This window comes from Oxyura jamaicensis, chromosome 1, assembly GCF_011077185.1.
Source record: "Oxyura jamaicensis isolate SHBP4307 breed ruddy duck chromosome 1, BPBGC_Ojam_1.0, whole genome shotgun sequence".
Taxonomy (NCBI): domain Eukaryota; kingdom Metazoa; phylum Chordata; class Aves; order Anseriformes; family Anatidae; genus Oxyura; species Oxyura jamaicensis.
Genome location: NC_048893.1, coordinates 181,909,824 through 181,926,887, shown reverse-complemented (window position 1 = coordinate 181,926,887; position 17,064 = coordinate 181,909,824). Strand labels below are relative to the sequence as shown.

Here is a 17,064-nt window from a genome sequence, read left to right as displayed (position 1 = left end):
ACATGAAGATGAGTTTCTCTGTTCACCTTGCAACTACCCAGTAATATTCCTATATTTATAGCTGATTGGACTATTTCTTTGAATAAGACTTAGAATCAAAGGTGTAGATTGGTGACATATTAAGTGGAGAGAGAGAGTACTGATCTTTCCCTTTGTGCTGTCTTGGGCTTTGACCTTCTGAAGGATCACAAAGGCACAGCACATGCCTTAGTCACGGTGCTTTGGAGCAGTGGTGGTCTCTGGATTAAGGTGCTACTATGTCTGTAGAAAGATCTGACATCTCTGTTAGATCATTTGTTATAGTTGGATTAAGGAGACAAGCCTTCATACCCACAGATTTGTAAAAGATACTATTTTTCTTTGCCTGCCTTGCTTCTGTGTCAGTCAAAGGAAGGATAAACTTGGAGGTGTGTCACTTCAAGACGCTTAGAGAAGGAAATAAACATATAACAAATCAGTTAAACAGTACACATGGAAGTTGCCCAAGAACACCTACCAGATGTGTACTAGCTATTCCATAGATTCTGCTATTTTCCATGCTTCATTTTCGAAACCTCCTTTGAAAATGTATTTCATTTATATAGTTATTGTACATACACTTTTATTCCAAGTGAATATTGAAAACTGAGCAACATTTCAACTGTGTTATCCCTAAAATAAATTTATGATAAATTTTCTGATTTCTTTTTACTTACCTTAAATGCTGCATTTTCCCCTTGTTTTGCCTATGGTGCTCTAAGAATTGTTGAGAACAAACATTTTCTTTTTTAACAGACATGGTTTAACAAGCATTTATATTCTCAGGTTCATCAGCTTGGATGTGAAGTCGTAGTCCTATTGCTGGAATTGAATCCTGATCAAATCAATCTCTTCAACTGGGCTATAGATCGATGTTATACTGGATCCTACCAGCTTGCTTCTGGATGTTTCAAAGCAATTGCAACTGTGTGTGGAAGCAGGTATTAATTAATTTGTAATTAGATGTATGTAACACATTATAGCAGATCTATAAAATCAGGTCTGCTTTTTCTCAAGCAGTTATATCTGGGCATATGCTGTGTATTTCCACTCTTTGCTGATATAAACAGATTTAACTGATCTCCAAATTGAAAAGTAATGTTTTCACTGCTAAACCTATTTCATATTGGTTGCTCTTCTGGTTTGCCTGGTGTGAAGGATGAAGAAGGGAAGCAACAGTTTAAGTGAAGGGATAAAGGAGAAGCATACATGGGGAAAGTGGGCAAAATGACTATATTTGAAGAATAATATTTGAAAACTATATTTGAAGAATGGAGAAACTGAGCTAGAGTATTCCTGCCAAAATGCGTAAACTCATGCCAACTGGCATGCTCTTCTTGAACATCCACTGAAAAAGTCATCTGCAAAATTTGCTGCTCATAGAAAAACGGGACTAAGTATGAGTCTTGTCATAGCATAACACAAAAATCAGTCTTTGCAGATGTGCTCACTTAATAGTCCTAACAGTACAGGCAGATTATCAGGTGATACAAAGGATCGCTTCCAGAATGCCAGTGATCAGATGTGCCTACAGCCACATCAGCTGTCTATACACTTCAAAGTGTAAAGAAAATAGAAGGTTCAGCTCATGTTATAAAGAATTGTTAGCCACATCTTTACTTGTTTCATCTCAGACAACTCTTGGGGAGTGTATTGCTCTATGTCCATGATTCTGAAAACAAAGTTATGTGCCGGTAGATGCTGCTACTATATGCATATTTGAAACCTGTTGCATTTTTATGCTATTTTCTTCAGGAAGATACAAAACAAACACAGCATTTTATTTTGCAGCATAAAACTGGTGTCAAAAGACTTGGCATGGTTCTAAATGTTACTAGTTAAAAACAAAACAAAACAAAACAAAACAAAAAAAAACTGTTCTTTTTCTAACTTGCTTTGATTTGGATACCTGTTCATTTTCTGTGGTCTGATATAACGGCTGCTAATGCAAAGCAAACAATCTACATGAAGACACAAATAGAAAATTCTGCTTTTGTGTCAGGCCTTCATAAAAATCTTTTTGTGTGTGTGTGTTTTTTCAAGACTTTTCCACAAAATTATAAAGGAATTTAATAGTAGTCTAAAAAAAAAATAAGTTAGTTTGCATCTAATTACAATTAATCTGAACATTTTAGCCTTGTCAAAAATAATTTATCAAGATGTATGGTCAGCATAGTTCAACAGAGAAATATGTGGGATATAGCAAATCAAAACAAGTCAAGTATTTTAGAATTTATTTTATCTGTAAAACATTTTGTTCTCACAGGAACAACTAGACTATAGATTGTGTTATACTTAGATTTCAAAAATATGAATGGAATTTTATGTTTGCAAGTTCCGTTATTTTAAGTTTTTTTTGTTGTTTTTTTTTAAGTTTAAAAATATGTAAATATATCAGTTCTTTAGCCTTTTTTCTTCAGATTGTGTTACCCATGCCACTACGTCCTAAAAACTAATCATTCCCATGCCTACAGAAAAAATGAGAGTAATCTGCATGATTTTCTTCAAAGGGAAGGTCTGATTTCTAACAAGTTGAGGATTTTTATTAATATTTGAAACATATACATATACATATATATAATATGTTGTGGAATTGCACCACTCACGTAGCTGTAGATTGGTATAATGGAACAACTATAAATGTATATTCTGTAGGTTTTTTGTTACTTTTTTGAGAGGTATCTGCAAGTATTTTACATGGTTTCAAACTCCTTAGAAGCATAGGACAACAACTTTAAAATGTGCCATAAGCACCTGAGGTAGATGAGTAAACGATAAAAGATACCTATGTTAAATAAAAGTTTTACCTGAGGGCACAACTGCAGTATCTCCACCTTACTATTTTAAGACAAGGCATAATTATCAACTCTGTACATTGATTTTATGTAACATGACATTAATTTATGTCTCTTAAGAAAATGGAATGAATCTGTTTAACTGCAGAGAAACTGCTGAACATTTGGTTTCTTGAAAAAGCTATTACTTATTGAGATGCCTAAGAGAGGATTTAATGCTCCCAAAGTAGTTCCACAAATTTGTAAATATTGATTAGATTTCTTCATATTTGTTTTCCATTTGAAGGAGGTCTCCACCAAACCAAAATTTTTCTAGTATATTTTTAGCTAGCTATTTTACTATTTTTTTCTGTAGGTAAGGTTTTTTCAATTTTCAATCCATGTATGCCTGACCACATTTTAATTGAATCATTTCTAACTCAGTCTTCATATTCTGTTTTAGAATGTTTAATATATACATTTTAGCTAGCTATTCGGTGCAGTTTGCATTTTCAAGAGGATCCCCTAACTTCTTTTTCATTATTGTTTTTTAAACTTAGTGGAAGGATAAGCAGACAGCTGCAGAACAGTATGCATTGCAGCTATTATTTGAAATTGCCAAGAATGTCCCATGCCATGCATGTATTGGCCATATTTTTTAACACTAGAATGTGTTAGACATTCTGCAGTCCAGGAGCACAGTAACACACATCTAGGTTGAGAAATGAAGGGTTCACAAGTCAGTCAGATGCATTTATAGATCATCGTGGAAAAGCTGAAAATTATTTATTGAAAATACAAATGATGTTATATGGGAATTTGTTTTCGAGCACTATTCTCAAGTTAATATTTTAATGCATTTTCCCATGCAATAAATGTTGACTCTTTAAGTAGTAGTCTTTCTGAAGCAGTCTTTGTATCTACTCTTTGAAAACAATTTTGATAGAAATTCTAACATGTGAATGTACATGTTGGAGATAGTGCCTTTTTTCCAGAAGACAGTTCTAATTGCTGCTTGCTTTAACAGGTACTTTATCCCTGTAAATATTTGCAGTACCCATCTTTTCTCATGGGTGTTGGCCTGTTCTATAAACAATTTATGTTATAAATTAAAGTACATTGAAAGTTATAGGCACAGGTATTGCATTTCTCACTGGGGGAAACTCAGCGCATTCCTAAGCATTAGTCTAAGGTAATTATAAATAATCCCTTCTTTCTTCTAGTTCACCAGATGGCCCTTTGATCAAGCAGCATGTATTCATAAGAGCTCCCTTTCCCATATTCTGGTAGTAGAACAGAGAAAAGAAAGATGACATTCTCTTTAGACCATATTACACACTAAATCAGAGTGAATATAATCTGCATTCCTCATCAACATTCACAAAAATATTCTGTTTATTCTTCTAGGAACTATCCTTTTGATATAGTGACACTCTTAAACTTGGTGCTGTTCAAGGCATCTGACACCAACAGAGAGATTTATGAAATTTCCATGCAACTTATGCAGGCATGTATCAGCTACTTTTTTTTTTTTTTTTTCAAATAACTAAATGCATGTACCCTCCTATCTTCACGCCAGTTGTGGTTGGGGGTTGGGAGGGGTTGTGCGAACTTCTTATAAAGTACTGTTTATTGGCATTTTAGTTATTTTAGTTTTGTTTTGAAAATAAACAATGAGTTTTGTCTTGCCTATCTATTTATGGGAATGGTTATATAAAAATTAATGGGAAAAGATATGGTGTCTTTCAAATTTGGAGCATATAGATCATTTTCTGATACCTAAACTTACAATTCTGTCATTTTCTGAATTAATGAATCTTACTGTCTCATTACATGGTTTGTTTTTGTCTCTTCCATAGATTCTTGAATCAAAGCTTTTTGTTTATTCGAAAAAGGTAGCTGAGCAAAGACCAGGCAGTATCTTGTATGGTACACACGGTCCATTGCCACCTCTTTACAGTGTCTCACTTGCCCTTCTTTCATGTGAACTAGCAAGGATGTATCCTGAACTTACCCTTCCACTTTTTTCAGGTACATGTAGTTATTTGACTTACCTACTTCACAGTTTTGTAAAAGTGGTACACTGCTAAGATATTTCCAGCTGTGAACAGCAATTCTGTTTATAGATGTAGGTTGACCTGATTTTATTCTGGTTCAGGTGAAATCAGATTAGCAATGCAATATATATTTCCTAGCAGTACTCATATAAAGTACAGAATAGCTACTTAAATACCTCACGTGGAGGTTCTGTGCTGTTTGTGTCATTTTAGGGTAACTTTGAGATTACAAGGGCTCCAGATAGGTTAAAGTGACATTGGAAGATTCGACTCTAATGGGTTCTTCTGTTAAGCACAGTGATTCTTCTCGTAGATATATCTATATAGGTGATAGCTGTGAGGACAGAATTCTTCATTTTATATAAACATGACTTTAACTTTGGGAAGATTGTGTGTGTGCAGTTACGATTTACCAAATACTCAAATCATTCTGAAAGAGTGATCTCAACCTTCACTTATTTGCCACATCTGCGTGTCATTAGTATCATTTTAATTTTATCAGAAGTACATTTTGTCAGGTTAATGAAGAAAAAGAATCAGGCCTGCAGGAGTACCATTCAGAATATGACCACTCTGAGACCATTCCTGGGAACAACTACATTTTGAGACCTGTCTGTCTGTTTTAATCCATCTAGTGTGTTGCTCTAGTTTTTAAATACCAGAATGCAATGTCTGTAATTGTGGGAATTCTTGCTGGATCTTAAAGTCACTTCGTGTTGTTTTTACTCAGTCTGCAGATGCTGGAGGAAGGGTAAATGAATAACACATCATCTGCCTCTTAGTGCTCAAAATGCCATAAGTTATAAATTAACAGGAGTAAGGAAATTCTGGTGGCTTGTCTATCTTGCTAAAGCAAATGTTGGTCATTAGTACTGTTATCTATTGACGTTGCTGTAGTGACTATGTCATTTAATAGAATTCAGATAAACAGTGCACATCAGAGCCCCTTTCTATATACCTAGAGTCATAAGGAGAGAGAATAGTTTATGTCTTGAGGATTTTTAACAAAGAGACAGTGAGGAAGAAAAGGAAATGTTAACTGTATTTATTTTACAATAGAATTCTAGTAAAGAGACCTGATGTGGTTCATTTTGGCAGCAAGCCTGCCTCTGTGTTTCTTACTGCAGATTTCCCAAATCCCTCTCCCTTACAGTGCCAGTTCTATAAACTTTGTATGGAACTGTATTTATACAGCATTCTTAGAGCAGCAGCCACCTATGAATTTTATAGGCCTCTCCACAGGAAATAAGACTCCTTATAACTCCAGTATGTTTTTGTAAACTTAGTGTAATCAGTGCGTTAAGATTTAAACTATAGTTTAGACACACATGGAGGCTGATGAAATGCTTGTAATTCTGCAGAACACTTTTGCATGTTTTCTATAATTCTCCAAAAGCTCTTGATATTCTAGAATAGCAGCCAGTACCTGAATTATTCTTTTGCCTCTTTACTGATATTCATTTCACTTAATACATAATATGGCATGGTAACCGCGGGTGATTTTCTGTTTCTAAGCCTAAACAATGTTAGTTATTTTAGACAGAAGACCTGACCAGTTTCTTGCTACTATTGAACATTAAATTAAAGTTTCTCTTCATGAAGAACATGCTTTTGTATGTTTCTTGTTTGCAAGGTGAAACCCATCAGGTAGTTTAACACATCAGAAATCTGATTTGAACAGTGTATTTAATTTGTTTCCTTCATAAACTATCATGTTGTCTTTTTTAACTCCTACTATCTTAGAGGTAAGCCAGCGATTTCCAACAACACATCCAAATGGAAGGCAGATTATGCTTACCTACCTGCTACCGTGGCTTCATAATATTGAACTTGTAGACAACAGATTGCTCCTCCCTGGTTCAAGCCCTACCACTCCAGAAGATGAACTAAAGGACAAGGATGGGGAAATTGCAGTCACAAGTGGACTAAAAGGCAATGGCTGGGGCTCTCCTGAAGCAACCTCACTAGTTCTTAATAATCTCATGTATATGACAGCCAAGGTAAAAAAAATATATACATATATTCAAACTTAAGTTTTGTAAGCAAAACTTACTTAGGTTTCTGCCCTCTGATGCCAGAAATTTTGCACTTGTACAGTCTGTACTAATCAGATACAAACTTCTTTTGGAACGTTCACATTTTCTTTAAGGACAGCGCTAAGACTATTCTCTTTCAAATCATGAACAAAACTTGGAGGGCAACTAAGTTAATTCACTCCTGCATTATCTACCAGGTTAATGTCTGAGGCAGCAGATGAAAGTTTATTCTGGGATGAGAATGAGTACCTGGCACTTGTCCTGATTAAACTGTATTTTCTAAGAAATGCTTAAACATTCTTTAAGCCGGACAGACAGAGAAAAGACAAAATGACTAAATTTCTAAAGTGTTAGCTTAAGCAATTTCTTGTAAAAGGGAAAGTATTTTACATCCTAGGTCCTGGTAAAAGACTAGGAATTGTATTTTCCAATTACTTTTTCATATAAATGCATAAGTAATTGGTGGAGAGGATACGGGTATCCAGCTTTTCCCTCTCTTTGCTGAGTTGCAGGCTGTTACGCTAGCATGCCATGCTCTGGCACTGCTTTTGCCAGATCCAGTGGGTACGTCTCAAGTGCAAAATGCATAAGCTCCAGGAAATAATCCCTGGTACCTATGTCATGTGGAACACAGTGGTTCATGATTACTATTCTGCTCAGGGTTAATCCTCTCTAGATGAGAATGTCTGCATCCATGCTACTTTGCAATTGGCTCTGTATCTCTTCCTGGCCCCATGCTGAGACCCTGTAGCTAAAACAGAATTATTATTCTGTACACGTTTAGTCATATAAGCATGTCTGAAGTAGTGTGGGGGCTGAACTTCAGTGCACCAGAATGTTTTTTTGTATTTGCTTCATAACCAGGTTTTTGGTACTTGCTTCATTTCCAGGGGCATGAATGATCTGCTAGTACAGAGTCTCTAAGATGTTGTTAGAGGAATTTTATGAGGTGAAAACAGATATGGTACAGTCTCACCTTTACTGCCCATCAGCAGTTCTTGGAGCAAGTTGCTTCGAAAACCACACATAGTTTATGTTCCAGAGTGAACAAGTGTGCTCTCTTTAAGCTGCATTGGTGGACGCAACTTTGAGGCTGAATGAGCTGCTGGCACCTGGAAGTGAGCAGAGGGACAAAGCTACTTGACAGTATAGCTGTAGCTAATATGTGTTAAATCATTTTCCGTAGAATAGCATGAATTGGATATTGTGTCTATTCTCCCAGGAGAATGTCAGGCTGTGCAGCAGTTAACACAGTCTTCTCAAAGTGGGAGCCAATGATTTTAAACACCAAACAAGAATTTCCATTCCGACTCCTACATCCTGGATGAGCACACTAACACTTAACTGACTGGACAAAAGGGAGGTGTTCCTATAACCACATCCTGCAAAAGAGAGCAAAAGCTGCTGCTTTCCAATGTGGAAGCCATGAGCTGTCTAATTCTTCATTCTGCTAGGTCTTACGTAGGACAGAGGTACCAAATTGCTCAGTACCGTGAAGACTGAAACAGTTAGCTGCAGATATGCAGAAACAGAACTTCAGTTGCTTGAGCAACTGTAAAGATGAAACCCAGTGAACTGCTGGATCACCTTTTGAACTTAACATTCCCGAAAAACTTTTCTTGTAATTTAATGTCCTTTAGTGGATCTGAACCTAAATACTTTCGCATACAATTTATGTTCCAAAGTCAGTCAGATGGCTGTTGAAAATACTGTTCTATCGCTTTTTGCAGCGTTTTACTGTTAGTTTTGCATGAGAAAGTGCTCTAAAAGGATATGCCTTCACTTTGGAAGTATTTTCTGTATATATTTCAAGAAATGTGTGCCTATGATCCTTTGCAGTATGGAGATGAAATTCCTGGACCAGAGATGGAAAATGTCTGGAATGCATTGGCCAACAATGAAAAATGGAGTAACAACCTTAGGATAACACTGCAGTTTCTCATTAGCTTGTGTGGTGTTAGCAGCGACACCATCCTTTTACCTTATGTAAGTGTTTGCACTTTATTTACTATTGGTTGCATGGGTTTTAATGAAGAAAACAGCTGTCACCTGTAGAAAACGCTTTTCTGTTTCAGGACTAAGAAGTACCTCTGTATTCCCAACCACACTGTGCAAATTAAATCAGTGGGATAAATGAGCCAAGAAACTGATAATTCAAGAAAGGGAATGAGTAGTGAGAACCTCAGTCTAACAGTACAGCACATCTCATTTCAAGCAAGAAATTTTCCTTGCAAGCAAAGAGCATCTTTGCTTGTCTATGTAAGGGGTAACAGGAACTGACCATAAGTTGCCAAAATCAATGCAAAAAAAAAATTAGATTTTTTTTTTTGGTCTCAGAGTTGCATAAAAATATGCAATTTTACATATATATTTAAAATTATATTACAAGACAGAATAGCTGTCCAGAGGTTAAATACCTTACATGAAAAATAAAAGAGAAGTAAAAATGCTAAAAGCTTATAATTTTTCTCACTAGGAAAGTAATTTACACCTATACTAGTTAAATTTTGGAAATCACTGAAACAATTGAAGTTATACGATAAATTGGACATAGCAGACAAATGTTATTAATACTTTTCTGTTGCAAAGATTTAGGTGTTCCTTCAGAAAAACGTACAATTTTAAGAAAGTGCTATCTTCTCCTTCAGCAGAGTAAGGCTTCCTGTGGGATATCTCCAGAGGAACAGCATACCTAACCTTTATAAGTTCTTTACCATATCAGCTTTTGCCTTTGCATGGCTGTCATGAGTTACATAACTGTTCCTGCAATGTGCAAGTCAAACCGTGCAGGATATTGTTATTATTCAAGTTAAAATAAAATCAGGGTTGCCTGAGAAAAGCAAGATAGTCCCATTCCCATGTGCCTTACTGCTCAGTTTCTGTGAGTAAGGGAATCTAAATTTAGTAAATTTTCCAGCACAATTATGATATGCTGTTTTATTAGTCTTCTTCTGTTGATTTCCATGAAAGAAGTTAGAAATTAATATTAATGTGATTAAACTTATCTGAAAAGCCTTATAAATATGCTGTTTACAGTTACTGAAATTACACTTTTCTTCAAGTGTTTATGCTGACTGCTAAGAATAATAGAACAAAGGAAATACGGAAGACCATAAAAAAATTCAAAATGTTGTTCTTGCATCATAGACATCCTGTTGGTTTCCATTTATTTGCAGCGTTTACTGCTCCATTTTATCATTCAGTGCGTGTATATGCAAAGGCAGTGGTGCTTAGCTAAGCAAGACGAAAGATTTTAAAGTAGAATTGCTCTAAGTACAAGCTCAAGGTTTATATGAGAAGAAGATAAAGGGTTAGATACTAAATATCTTGAGGGTAATGAAGGTCTTTCCATCAGCTGTGAGCTTTTGACACATCCATCTTCCAAAACTGTTGCCATGCCCCAGCTGTGAGCAGTCTACCCCAACTCTCCTAACTATTCATAGCAATTTTCCTTCTTCAAAGTCTTTCCAAACCCCTTTACATCAAAGCCTGGGCCCTCACAGGCCTGTCTTCCGCCAGGACAGGACAGTCCTCCTGCTCAGCAACTACTGTCTGGCCTGTGGGACTTTTCTGCTATTCCTGCCAGGCTTCTGGTAGCTGTTAACAAGACCATCGTGTCTTCATTGGTGATGGCAGCTGACAAGGTTCCTGCATTTTCTTCCATGCCTTTAGTCTTTGTTTTATAATGTTGATTTAAAAGGCTGATTCTCAGATTTTGCAAAATCTGAAAAAGTCTTCTGCAGGAACTTACAGCCTGACTGTGCTTGCAAGTCACCCTTTAATTGTATCTTTGTCTAGAGTAGGAAAATCTACCAGGCTTATCACATTCATCTGCTCAGTGTTTTGATAATGCCCTGGAGTTTACAGATAAGAAATCATACTTGACTCTGTTAACTATACAAGACTGCTGATACTATAAACTTGTATCTCCAATTAGCATGTAGATAACATATACACTTTAGCAAATAAAGATAATTCAAACAGTTTATCAGCACTGTTCCAGCTCACCTGGGCTCAAAAGACCATGCAGTTGCACGATTGGCAGTCTACTCAGCTCTTCGTGGATCCCCATGTGCCCAAGGCAGTCACCAGCTGCCTCATGCCTTCAGCCATCTGTTCTGCTTATGTGGGCCCAAGCCAAAAGCATGCTTTCACTCCTTTATTTTTTTCTTCAAGCAGCTAAATTCCTTGTTTCATCTTTTAGACCTGCATTTTCTTTAAGCACTTTTTTTTCCCAGTGCCCCAGTGTACGGTGCTCAGCAGTTCTTTCTTACACGTGTACTGAAAGACTCCTTAAAATATTTACAGTTGAGAAACCCCTTCAGCAGAGACCCTTACTGTAGGGAATGGGACCCCTTCTGGGGTGAAAGCAGTTGGAAGTGGCACCATGAGCCCAACTAGAAAAAAGCCTCCAAAAGGAAGTGGAATTGTATTTGGAAAGTCCCTAGGAGATTATAGAACAGTAGTTTAAAAAATAATAATTGTGTCCATTTTCTCTACTTAAAAACAAAAAAAAAAAAAAAAAAGAGGAAAAAAAAAAGGAAAGAGAAGCACTCAAGAAGTTATTTTAATGGAAATATTTATAAGAACAACCATACTTGGTGAGGCCAAATGGCAGTTCAGTCCAGTGTATTACACTAAAAGTATCTGTTCAGGCACATCCTTAAAAACAAGAAGGCAATCACAGAAGGGTGCTTCCCCATATGGTTTCCCAGCTCCAGTAATTTATGAAACTTTTTTTTTTTTTTTGGGCCAGAGATAGTCTTTGCTTTCAATAGCTATACATTTTTTCTTCAATAATTCCGTCTAGTTCTGTGTCAATATCTAAGAAGTCCTCATTGCTCCTGTGCATACAATAACGTTTGGATAAGGTCTTGTCAAATAACAAAAAAGGTGTTGCTTTTTTTTCCAGAATATCTATAGATTATACTCTCTCAGATCTTTCAAATAAGGATGCCAGAAGTCTACATGCACAGTTGCTTAGCTTTTTTACCATGTACTATCACTTTGATAACAGATATAAGTAGCTACTGAGAACCTGACCTATTCTTTGTAGCTACAGCTACATATCTCTCATATCAACCATATCTGGAAATACAGGCATGAAATTTTGGGTGGATCTAGCTTTCTAGATGAGAATTTTGCTCCATGCAAGATAGTAAGATTTATATTCAGTGTTAATCACATACGCTTAAACTGTAAATCTCTGAGCATGATTCAGAGTTAAGGCTGATATTCTTAAACGATGGGTACAAAATTAGTTGGTTTTGTGTATGTGTGCTATACAGCCATGTATCTAAATGGATGATTTGTGGATGGTAATCAAAAACTTTTGGGTATTTAGAACACAGATTTGCTCAATTGGGGAAGTGGTCTTGAAATCAAAGCAAGCAGTTGTACTTCTCTATGAACAAGAGGGATGCACTTGTGCGGTTATGTGTCTGTTGAGCAGTAGCATTTGCACTCAGCATTGTAGTGTATCATGTATTGATTTCTTTGTAAATTCACTTTGGACAGAGTTTAATAACTGAAATTTTCTTCTCTAGATAAAAAAGGTTGCCATCTATCTCTGTCGCAATAATACTATTCAGACAATGGAGGAGCTTCTTTTTGAGCTGCAGCAAACTGACCCAGTGAACCCAATAGTCCAGCACTGTGATAATCCTCCGTTTTACCGTTTTGCTGCCAGTAACAAAGCCTCAGCTGCAGCTTCTGGTATGATCTAAGTATACATGTCAACTGTGTTCTCCTGCTCTTTCCAGTCTCCCTGTCTTTGAAAAAAACAATCTTCTAGTTACTTTTGCACCCATTCAGATATAAAGTGTAAGTTTCAGAGTCTTGTTGCTCATCTAAATTACAGGTCTTTTTGATTCCTAAATTTGCATATGTTTTGTAAACAGAGGTTTAATTCTCTCAACTGTTTGTATAGGATGTTGCCAATGTTTAGTGTGGTTCAGAACTTGTATGATGTGATTCTTCTATCACTAGTTTTTCAGAACAAGAAGTCACTGCCAATGCTGTCATCATAGCAGATACACCAAAGCAACAGTCTACTGAAAACTGATAGATTCAACTGTGTGGCAATTTCATTTTCAAAGGCCTGAGGCTTTTCCAAAACTGCTGTAGACAAAGCTACATAAGAGACACCTACCCCAAATTCAACCTTGTCAATATTCTTCCAAATTCTTGAAAAACGATAGATTAGGTCACCTGAGAATGAACTTACTTCAAGGAGTGGAAGAGCATCACTATGTTAATCTGCCCTTCAAAGCATGCAAACTGCAGATCATTCGACCATGCAAGCAGGTCCTGCTTTGTAGAGGTGTCAGTGTTCATTCATTTGTGCAACTGTTGCATTAGCAGGATGATCACTTTGGCTGGGGCTACTAAAGAAATTAAAGTTATAGGCTTTTATTGCTTTGCAAATGGTCTCTGGCGTGTGTACCAAGTGTGCTTATTGACATCTCACATACAGGAACCACGTCGAGCAGTAACACTGTTGTAGCTGGCCAAGATAGTTTTCCTGATGCAGAAGAGAACAGAATTGTGAAGGAGACTGATGAAAGGTTTGTGATGTCTTTTGCTCCAAAATGTATGCATTGTTCTGGGCTAAGAGGTACATCTTGGGCAAAGTTCTGCTTGTTTTGTGGGGAGTTCTGATGCTTAGACTGATCCTAAATGGCATTATCCTTGTAAGACCATTTTTAAATGAACAAAAGTTAAAAAAAAAAAAAAAAGTAAACATGGTTCTAGCTCCTGACTTTTGTTTATTAATAAATGACAGAGGAACATCTGTTAAACCTACGCTGAACAATTTTCCTAAGTAGATCATGTTTTCATAGTAATTATTTACAAAGGAGAAAGAAAAACAAGTATATACTAAATAATGAATGTTAAAATCTTTTTTAAAAATCAGTTTTGATCACACCTTTTTATTTCATGCGCAGCAAGTGAAATTTAGTATGCAAGTTTGTGTCCATGCTTGCAAGGACACCTGCTTTTCCTGGATAAAGTGTCTCAGAGAGGAAAACTGTATAAAGTATTTTGCTTTGAAACTATACAGTCTTTTACTACATATGGTACATACTGACAAATGATGAAGGAGGAAATGCAAAGCTTAAAGGCTGTCGGATTCTCCAGCACAGACATATGTATTTTTTCTGTACTGAAACCCTCTTATTTTTGGAAGATAACTTTGAATGAATACTAATAGCATTAATTAGTAAGTGTATTAGTACTACATTATTAGCCTGTTCTTCCTGACAGTAACTAGCATCACTTCAGTCATTTAATCCACCTTCCAGAGTTTCAGGGCTTAGTAGTACAGAAGAAGCGTGAGCAAACATTTCTGTACTTCAGAGTATATTGCATATGGGTGTAGGTAGTATATAGTTAGATTTCTTTTTAGTTGAGTTGCAGGTAATTTGAATAAACTTAATTTCCTGGTATACTTCGAATCCATGTTTTCAGGGTTTTTTATCTTATAGAAATTATATAAAATAAGATTTATGATATTCAAATCTTCCAGAGACTACTGATAAAACTTAGAAAAAAAAGTAAAATATTTTCTAAGAATTCATTGCTGGCATTTACAAATACATTTGTCAAAGACAGTAGAAATGTCAGGTACATCTGTGTTTCAAAACTGATCTATAAGTCTTAGAACATCCATTAATATTGACTTCATGCATCAAGATGTATTAAATAATGTTTACAGAAAGTAATAGATTGAAAACCAACTATTATCATAAATGTGGGCATTTTTGGAATAACACAAAACTAATCAGACGATATGGATATTTTTATGTTGAAGCCAAATGACGTAAAATGGAAGGCTGAAAAGCGTTTGAAGTACCTCTGAGTGATCTGGAAAATTTTCTGTGTGTGCAAGTTCAGCTTTATTAGGCTGTAGCATAAACTTACAAGATAATATTGCATTAACTTTTGTTGTTGTGTTTAAATTTTGACAGATACTATAATGTTATATCAATGCCTGCCATCTTACATAGTGAATCATGGTTTTAATACCATTTTGTTAGAGTGTTTTAGAAAGTATTTTTCTTTAAAAAATCTGCCCTGCTCTCAAGCCATTCTATGACCTGTATTCTCTACTTGTTTCATAACAGAAGGTTTGCTCTGCATATTTCTTCATAATTTTTCCTTATCTTTATTCTACTTTTATCTTTTTTATCAGTTCAGGTATGCTAGATAATGTCAGTAAATGTCAGTTTGTATATATTTTCTAAGGGTCTATATTAAAACAGAAAAAACAGAAAAGACAAAAAATGTCAGAATTAGTGACAGAAGATGGCTCATGATGTGTTTTTGTCACCTCCACAATGAATTTATTGTGCCCTAATTAGATAGGTATGCTTTGGAAACAACATAATATATGAAATGCCCTGCAATATGTATGCACAGTAGTAAGAAACTGAATTTTGCACAGAGAACCTTCAACATGGCTTTGATATAGTTGTTCTAACACAGTTATTTGTAATTAATTTCCTACCTTTGCAAAAACTTTGCATTTGCATAAGATGTTTCCACATCACTAGTGTGAGCCTTCAGCATGGCTCCTCTCACTGCCATTTCACACTTGATGACAGTGACAGCACAAGGAGGTGTTCGAAACACAAGGAGATCACCAGTAAAAGCTAGTTTATCGTGGATCTGTGGCAGATTTGAGGACAGCTGTGAACAGTTTTTTCTGGCTCTCGTATCCTTTGACTCCTCTGCTAGATATGCTCTTGCAGTTGCTGGGTTATCCTCTTGAAGGGTCATCTGCTGCAGTTCTTGCTGCTTTGATAACTGTGTGGGCTTGACTTCAGGCTACTCAGTCAGTTACTGGTTTAGCAGGTTGCCAGAATTTTTCCTGTGAACATGGGTTGTGACAAAATCCTCATTGTGAACGGTTTATACCCAGTCCAGACTTAGCACAGTTTCTTGCTTCAAGAAAAGCAGCCCTGTGCAGCATGAGAATTTTCCCTCTGCTGAAATTTAAAAGCTTGTGACACAGCAGCACAGCGTCAGAACTTCTCAGAAATTTGTTAGAATCTGTTTTTCTGGAAATAAGTAACAACATGTTCATATTTCTGTCTATTCCCATTTAAAAGCATATGCATAAGGAAATGCTATTTTTGTAAAGTAAGTATGTATAGCCCTGATGTTTAATGTCAGTCTATGTTTTAATAAAGATTTTTCTTGTATTTGAAGGTTCAGTAATGTAATCAGAGCACATACTCGACTAGAATCAAGGTACAGTAATAGCTCTGGAGGATCTTATGATGATGACAAAAGTAAGTTCTATTATTCAATTTGATGAAATTTCTGGTATTTGGTGGGAGAGGAAAACATTCTTTTGACTGGGGGAGGCTCTCTGTTTAACTTCTGTGTAAACAGCAATGTAGCATCACCATGTAGGGAGTGTCCCTATTTTACCTTCATACCTCATTTATTTCCTTTGTTTAACCATGGGCTCGGTCAAACCTACTTAAAGGCAAGGAAACTGACGGCAGCAGAAGAGAATCCTCCAGACAGTAACACATTGAACCATGCATAGCAAGGTGAAAGACATCCAAGAGCATTACAGCGAGTACTTTGAATTGTGCTCTTCACCAGTATTTCCCTCCAGATCAAGTGCTATTACATGAATGTGACAAAATGATTCAGGACTTTCCAAAAATGAGGCCTTATCTCTTCTTAACTTTTCTCTGCCATCTGCATCCAATTTCTGGCTGCATCATGCAAAACTGTGATAGAGGGGAGGATGAAACAGGGCTCCTGAGCACAGTTGTTGTTTCTGCTGAACAGACTATAAATGGACCCTTGAAGCTGAGCAGAGATTCGAAAGGGAACCAAGATATTTCCATCAACTGTTGAATTACAGTGTAAATTTTGGTAGTTGGTTTGGCCTAAATTCATTTCTGGAGCGAATCATAAGGAAGAAAATCTATAGATTTTGATAAGCCCTAACCAGATGTAAAAAAAGGCAAGACCTTTTTATAGACTTTCATCTCTGGCTTAATAAAGCTAGGTGAAATAATATAGAGGCCATAAAGTCTTTCCTTGGCGTGAAGGACACCAGTCTGGGACAGCATTTTGACACAGAAAGTCAAGATTTTATATATTCTTCCAGACAAATAATTTTTGGTAATACTTTTCTGTGAAATATGGTAATAC

At 36.2% G+C, this 17,064-nt stretch overlaps 1 protein-coding gene across 11 annotated transcripts in view; it reads left to right on the top strand.

Annotated features, from left to right (window-relative positions):
• Window positions 1-17,064, top strand: part of FRY (FRY microtubule binding protein) — a 235,655-nt gene that overhangs the window by 162,835 nt on the left and 55,756 nt on the right. For all 11 annotated transcript variants that reach the window (XM_035324770.1, XM_035324776.1, XM_035324719.1 and 8 more), the window contains 8 exons: window positions 805-959; window positions 4,200-4,299; window positions 4,652-4,823; window positions 6,593-6,849; window positions 8,725-8,871; window positions 12,432-12,600; window positions 13,361-13,451; window positions 16,099-16,181. In XM_035324770.1, the coding sequence (XP_035180661.1) occupies window positions 805-959; window positions 4,200-4,299; window positions 4,652-4,823; window positions 6,593-6,849; window positions 8,725-8,871; window positions 12,432-12,600; window positions 13,361-13,451; window positions 16,099-16,181 (1,174 nt within the window). The remainder of the gene's footprint in view (window positions 1-804; window positions 960-4,199; window positions 4,300-4,651; window positions 4,824-6,592; window positions 6,850-8,724; window positions 8,872-12,431; window positions 12,601-13,360; window positions 13,452-16,098; window positions 16,182-17,064) is intronic.